The sequence below is a fragment of the Juglans regia genome, chromosome 3, assembly GCF_001411555.2.
Source record: "Juglans regia cultivar Chandler chromosome 3, Walnut 2.0, whole genome shotgun sequence".
In the NCBI taxonomy this organism is placed as follows: domain Eukaryota; kingdom Viridiplantae; phylum Streptophyta; class Magnoliopsida; order Fagales; family Juglandaceae; genus Juglans; species Juglans regia.
The window spans coordinates 31,045,584-31,053,688 of NC_049903.1; the positions used below are offsets into that span (position 1 = coordinate 31,045,584).

At 36.4% G+C, this 8,105-nt stretch overlaps 1 protein-coding gene across 1 annotated transcript; it reads right to left on the reverse strand.

Moving 5' to 3' along the window:
- Positions 1-470: 470 nt before the first annotated feature.
- Positions 471-1,853, reverse strand: LOC109010029 (zinc finger protein 10-like). Its single transcript, XM_018990733.2, has one exon. The coding sequence runs from the start codon at positions 1,607-1,609 to the stop codon at positions 701-703; it is 909 nt and encodes a 302-aa protein (XP_018846278.1). The 5' UTR covers positions 1,610-1,853; the 3' UTR covers positions 471-700.
- Positions 1,854-8,105: the final 6,252 nt, after the last annotated feature.

An 8,105-nucleotide genomic window follows, 5' to 3' on the forward strand; every position in this document is an offset into this window, starting at 1 on the left:
TTTTTGGACATGCTCGCATCTGTGACAGTTTAACAGTTGTACCACCGCACACAACACGGTAGATTTGCTCAGAATGGAGTCATACGATCCTTTTTAAACCCAAGATTCTCCTTTCACAGTGAAAGTATAACTTTTCTACGAATTAGTTCTCAATCGGATTAATAGAACTTAACAACAGAAAGAACCATTAATTGATTGGAACGGAGAGATCATATATTACATGTGAAACCCTAAAATTAAGATCGCATAGTAGCGCTGGCTTGCCAATTAATGAAAATATAATTAAAACCTTCCCAAGTATAATACTATCAGCAAAATCGTAAGCGAGTACGGTACTGAATTAAGTGTGAGAATATTGCGTAAAGATTATGGATCCATACTTCAGACTTTCCAAAATACCTTTCAAAGATCGAATAAACAACATGCATGATGTTATCATTAGTATGATTAAGCACAAGTTGATATATAGGTATAATGGTTATCATCCTTGATCTCTTGATGAAGTTTTCACGCTTTATGAGATATACATCTTGTTATTTTTACACCCTGCAAATTCATAAAATATAAAGAGAGTCCGTTGATCAAACTCCAAGCATAGTGGCTGGCCTTGGCCTTTAGATCAAAGGGAGAACAGAAAAGAAAATGGGGAGGCAATCAAACAACAGAAACTCGTCCCTCTTAGCACTCGGGTTCAGAAATTCTACTTTACCTGAGGCGGGTCACCAAGCCTGAGCTCAAGATCTAAGTCTTCTATGGAGTTAGGGCTTACTCCGAGCTCCTTCGAGTGTAGATATTGTCTATCAACTGATCTTGGCTTTAGGAAGAAAGGTAACGTCGACGCCTGATCAGTTCTCTTTCTTTTACAACCGACAGTACTGATCTCCTCCATACCCCCAGGCACTGTCGGGTGAGCTCGACAGACAAACAAATTCATGCTCACAGACAAATCAGTTGTGACATAATCCCCTTTAGCCGGCCTATACCCTGATTCTAGAAATCTTGAACTTTTAGCTTCTTCAGTTTTCAGATCGGAAATACAATAGCTATATTTGTCGGCAACCAAATTTGACCATGAAGGAGGGGAAGAAATACGGAGCCTCTTTTGGTGTTCCTGGACGGCAGCAGAAGCATGAGGGCGGTTGAAGGCTTGCGCACTAAAATTTTCATGAGTTGGTGGAGCTGAAACCCTAGAAGGTGAAGATGGGGATACCATAATACCAGGATCAGCAAAATTAGGGTTAGGGTTATAAACCAGGGTACAAACTTGGGATGGGTATGTAATGGAATTCTGGATGGAGTTGTGATTATGGTTTTGATTGAGAGTTTCATTGTAAGAACTTGGAGACTGCTTTAGTCTAGCTCTGTCCCTCCTGTGAACATTCATGTGACCCCCTAAAGCTTGAGCTGACCGAAATTCTCTTCTGCAAAAACTGCAAGAATAAGAACGCGGAGGCCATATGCACCCTCCTAAAGGACCCGCTGCATCTTCCGCAAAAGCTTGCTCTTCCCATGAATTATTATTGTAAAAAGGGCTCGTCGATGCCTGAATGTGAGAATTCCAACAGTGCTTCCTCTTCGCCGCCCACATCCGATATTGCGCTTGATCCATTTTTCTATAATCTGCAGCCAAGCTTCAAGGAATATTACAACGGTGGTATGTACCAGCCCGTAGAGATCGATGAGCAGGAGGAAAAGATGAATACAGACCTAAGGAAGTCAGTCTATATTGAAGTAAATTAGAGATTGAAAGCTACATGAAGTATCTAGGAAGAAGAGGAGGGCTTAGATGGGTTGCTTAGGGAGTTGTTTGGAAGGTGAAGTGGTGGGTACTCTTCCTTTTGGCTGTCTCAGCGTAGCTAGCTTTTGGGATTTTGTGGTTGGCTTCCAACGCAGTCAATCAGTCACTGAATTGGGTAGTTCAAATTCTTCTTTATTTTTATTTTTTGTCTAAAAATTTTCTTTGAGACGGGGCAGCAAACGGTTTAGAAAATCGCTGGAGTGGGTCCTGACGAGTCTGTCAACTTGTGTGAGTAGGAGTGATTAAAGACAAACTAATCTGGCTGAAATCTGCTCGACCCCGGGCAAATCCTGCAAAATAAGTGGCATGCAGAAAGCATAGATGGAATTACCATTTTGCATCATGATCACATGTCACGACGTTGTAAGAGTAATATATATATATATATATATATATATATATATATATGGTACTATCATAATTTATCTATGCAGATAATTAAACCAAGTTTATTTTGAAGGATATACTAAGTTAATCCATGAGTTCGACATTACTGTACGTATTCAGATCAGATTAATATATAAAGCATTTAGTACTACAAAACATGTCTTCCCGCTATACAAATTAACTCACTTGATCTTGTCTTTGACCCCAGAAAGATTACTCATAATGCTAGGAGTACTTACTTTTGGACAATTGACACCCTAGGTACGTAGCTAGTCACACGAACCAATACAACACCTAGAATTAATATAGTACACGGGGCATGCATTGGGACAAATTCCTGTTGAGTTCTGCTTTGCATACGAGGCAGAAATCAATGTGGAATGGGCGCGGATATTTATGCATTTTGCTAGCTAGCTACCTAGCTCCACATTGTTCATGTTCGGGTAAATTTTTTTGCAAAAATTTTACTCTAATTAAATAGGCCATTGAAGAAAGAGCCAAAAACTTTGGCCTTATATGAAGAGAACTTCTTTGGTCTCATTTAATATATCCTTAATTCATCGATCAACCACACGACAGAAGAAAGTCGGAATCCCCGAAAACATGCCAGCTGCATGGAACCTTCTCTCACTCTAATCACACGGTTTTGTTCTCTGGCGGTGCAATTGATGAGTGCTCGCGAGCGATTTCAATGTGAAACTCAATTCAGCATGAGCTTTTAAATTGTAGTGCTAATCCGTTTCATAGAGTTAATTTGACATCAAACCCAGCGCTCTGGGGATGGGGAATTGGTGTAGATCATCTTCCTGATTTCTCCTCTTTTCCTACATGTTTTCCTCCTTACATGCAGCTGCATGTAGGAGATCTGATTTTTTATTTTCTCTCTTCATACTTTCTTCATTGCCAACCATAGTCAAGTTCCACGCGCCACCCCTCCTCCACCCTCACAAATTAAGCGGTACTAGCACTGGCTGTTATTCCAAATTATTTTTTATATAAATTTTATATTTATTTATTTTTTTTAAATTATACAATACTTACACAGGATGATTGTAAATATTATTTCTCTTGTTATTAATGGCAGAAAACAAGTCGTTCTTCCTAAGCCTACCCGCGGGCGACGAAAGAAGCAAATAAATTAGTTAAAGTACGTACGTACGTAGCACTTTTTTCTTTCCCTCTGCCACTCAAGTAACATACATAAACAGTAGCTTCGAAAGTTGCAACTCAAGATGAAGGCCGATCGAGTGAGAGACACGTACCAATATTAGTTAATATATTTGGATATATATATATATATATAAACAAATAGTTGAAACATTATTGCGCCTTAAGTCCTAGTTTGCTGGAAAAACTGCACCACCATTAATTTTAAATTTCCTTTTCTAATATTATTGATTCCATATAGGAGTTTGTCAAGAACATTCTGACACAAAAATGAGGATGATATGATGTTCAACATTATATATGCTAAGAAAGAATAAAAAAAAGAAAAAGAGAGAAAAATATATAGAGATACTAAAAGACAAATGAAAAATAAAACAAAATTATAAACAGACCAACCATATATATGACTTACAAAGGAACAGAAAAGGAGTCAGAGTAATGTACAAATAAATAAATTAACATCGATCGATCTCGCATGCATCCTGATGTATGCAAATTAGTATAAATGTGGTATAAATAGAAGCTGGCCGGCTTGCTGCAACTGTACGTGAAGAGCGCTATGCAGCTAGCTCGTTATAATTAAGTGGCCATGACCCCACCATTACTGAAAAGAAAGGGGAGAAGAAAAATCAATGCTATGTTACAGCAATACTGGACAACCTCAAACAAATATAAGATGAACAAGGACATATAATTTAATTCGCATATATGTATACGTACGTAGTCAAAGTCATGTCATGTCCTACAAGTTTGACCATATTATATATATATATATATGTCTGTATGTATGAGGCTTTGTCCCAGTGGAAAATTAAAGGCGTTAGTGATAAAGATAAAGATCATAATGTTCAAACCGAATAAATTGTAGATGACGTTGAAGACGTTGCTCATGTTGCGCTTTACGATTGAAGACGTTGCGGCTTGGCATAATCTTATTACTGTTGTTTATATTTTTAAATCTCTTGTAAACCTTATCCCTTGTAACAAACACATAGATATTTCTCTTATCTCTTGTAACAACCTTGGATATATATGAATGAGAATACACGTCTCTGGTATGCAAAACCAGAGTTATCCCAATTCTTTCAGTTAGTTCTGTTATTGGTCGTATATACATACATATATAATATCGGACGGTTTCATGTTTATCATCTTAACATTGATTTAATTGTCGCCCTTGAGAACTTCTGGACGCAAGATCTTAAGAAAGTAAGTGATGATTGTTTTTTATCTCCCGGATATAAAAATAACTCCCTCCTAACACAATACATATGCAATGTCCTAAATTTTCTCCTAGAATGTGTGCTTAGAGACCCTTAAATAGATTGGGAAAGGAGTAGAACTGATCTGCATAAAGAAGAACATGTGGAACTCTCAAAATGGTAAATTAATTTTGAGATGTCTCTTGGGTTTCCTTGATTTTTCATGTAATGCATCAAACTAGATTTTCTAGCTGCATATATATGATACTTTGTTCGAAGCGCGTTCTGTCCGCCTGCGATTCCATAGTACCCTAAACTTAATTCACTTCATTTGAGACTTAAGTCACTTCATTTGAGGCTCTGTTTCGTAGTCTTGATGATCTGCTTGAACCATTTTTTAGTACTTCCCAAATTAACTGTCATGTTCGGAGTTATTGAATCCAAAAATCGTGCTCTTTGAATAACAAGTTTGGACAGTTGACAGAATTTCAACATTCTAAGAATCTGAACTCTAAAATAAAAATCACCAAGTCTAACAACTTTAAGTCTAAATTTGATTTCAAATTTATTAGAGTAGTACTGTTTCGGACACCAAGTTCTGATCATAAACTAAGAACTAACGACATTATATTGCGTATGTCTTTAATTATGCCTTCACATAAATTTAATTTAATTTTTCTTAAAAGTTAACGTAAACTTTTCATAATGCACAAGATCAAACCAACGGTCATTGTACAATGGATTAGGGGTGCTATCCACACCCTCGGCCCCACCCCCGATGGGCAGGTGCCCCCGTCCGGATGCTGGGTGACAACTCTGCCTTGCAAGCCATCCAGAATCCACCTAAACAATCCAAATTTCACAAATCTCTTCAACAAATCCACATATCAATCATCAAACAACAAGTATACAAACACAAATCCAAGAAATATCATCTTAAATAAAAAAGCAAATCGTAGTGATGCAAATGGCAAGACCACGGCATGGCCATGGGTCTGAACAAAAAACCACCGCCAGTCATGGCCGTGTTTCTCTGAGCAAATCCACGGCCACGCCATGTTCTATGGCTCGGGGTAGAGAACCACGACCAATCGTGGTCTTGGGTCTGAGCAAAGAACCACGGCCACGAATGGTCATGGGTCTCTTCACAAACCCACAACCATTCATGGCCTCAAATCCAAGGTCACAGCGTGGCCCAAGGGTGTCTCACGATCACAACCTTCAAGAAGAAAAAGAGGAAGAAGAGAAGAGAATAGGAAGAAGAAGAAGAAGAAGAAGAAGATGAGGAGGAGATAAACAGTAGAAGAGATAAATGGAGGTAGAAAAAAATGGTGGAGGAAGAGAGAGAAGAGAGGAGAGATCGATCCATTACCAACTCCCTAATTGATTCACCTACCAATGATGATGGGCCACATCACTAGACCCAAGACAAGATATGTTGTTTGTGAAACTAGAAGGGTTTATGTGATGATTTAAGTAATAGTATTTTAAAAATAAAATACTAAGCTATATAATATGCTTTAAACACTGTATAGTTGTTGGAAGTTATCACCGAGGTTGAGGTGTTACTAGAGGTGCCAGTATAGAGAAAGAGTGGAAAATGAGAAAAATTAAAGTTGATATTTCTGATGGTCACACCTGTGGTTCTAAGGATCTGGCAACTTGGCTTGTTTCCTTTATTGGTACACTTACACAGACATATGCACCCATGACTACATCCTCCTGAGCTAAGGTTCCCTAAGATGTAAAAGACCACATCAAAACTCGTTTCCTAGTGAGAAAGATATTTATAAAATAATTATATTAAATTATTACTTTATAATTTGTTTATTTATGAACTAATCGTTTCTCATTATTTCAAGGATGAATTTGAATTTAATTTTGGCCAACGAGAGGATCGAGTAACAGTTGATGAGCTAATGAGCAATGCATTCCAGAGATACAAAAGTAGATGTCATACATACTATCAAAAGTTTAATAGTGCAACAGAGGCACATCAAGATCTGTTTCAAAACATGCCACCAAACGAATGGGAGAAGTTTTATGATATGTTTGAAGATACAACACATGTGATAATTTTGATACTATATTTCTTTATTCTATATGTTAGATTTGTAAAAACATATATAGTAATAACGTTGTTTCTTTTCTTGTAGCAATGTAGTACTATCAACAAAGCAAATATAGCAAATTTAACAATACACCATCATACGAGTTCTAGATCTTTTCATCGACTCTTGAAAAAATTGGTAACGTTATATTACTCCTCGTTGCATATTAACGTGTCAACATTGATTGAAGTTAAAAAATAAAAGATTTCCTTTTGCAGAAACAAGATAGTCTTACTGAGTATAATCTGACACAATTGTATACTAAATCTCATATAAATCGTGATAGAGTTTGGACCAGTCTTGATACATAAGTTTATGTAAGTCTAATATTTAACATAATAATATTTATGATATTTATACTATCTCTAATGATCTTTCTTTTTTTCTTTTCTTTTTTGTAGGAGAAGATGTTTTCACTTCGGGAAAATGTTGTTGTTGCATCTAACGAATCTTCTGTTAACGTTGTAGATCATATCTTTTCTCATCCTCTTGGACCCAATTTTGGATATTTGAGGGATTTAGGACGTTACATGAAATCTACCTTAACATCATCATCTTCTCAAGTAAGATTGAATAACAACTCTCGGAAGTTAGAAGATGCAAGGCTCAAGATTGAATAGTTGAGGTCCAAACAACAATAGTTGAAGGCTCAATTACATTAGGCGGCAGATATAGAGGCGTGAGTAGAACAGAAGATGGAGATTCGAGAGCAAAAAATGTTGGAACAAATGCAATTAATGATTTTGGCCTAGAACTTTTTGCCACGACCAACTTAGAACTTATTTTCTTACTTTGTCTTTGCTTTATTTTTTAAACAATTGTGATGTTTTAAATATAACATATAAATGATGTTTTCTTATTTTTAAATTTGGAGTTTACTGTATCATGGTTACCATTCGAACATAATATATTCAGTTCAAACAAGAAATGACTATTCATTATTGTTCGAACACATTTCTCATACATTCGAACAAGAACCCAAAACCATTTGAATGAAATTGAAAATCATTACTTTGGTTCAAATAGAACTAATAAGACATTCGAACACACCATTTTTAACATTCGAACACATACTTTTATGTTCGAACAAATTCAGTATCAGTCAAATAACAATTTATTCGTTCGAGCAAGGAATTTCAAACCTAACGTTCGAACAAGTTTTTAAAGTCAAACGTTCCTCAAGCAGGTTCAAACGGATTATTTATGTTCGAAGAAAAACCAAGTTGTTTGAACAAAAGTAAAGCATTCAAACACTCTTCATACGAAGAGGATCAAATAAATTCGTGTTGTTCGGATTAAATTTTCATGACGTCCGAACATATTTTTGCCTATTCAAACAATATATTGGGACAAAACCCTTTCATCCCCAAAAAAATGTGTTCAAACATGTTCGAATGGGTCGGCCACATTTCGTCTCTAAAAGTATCTTTTTTGAGACGA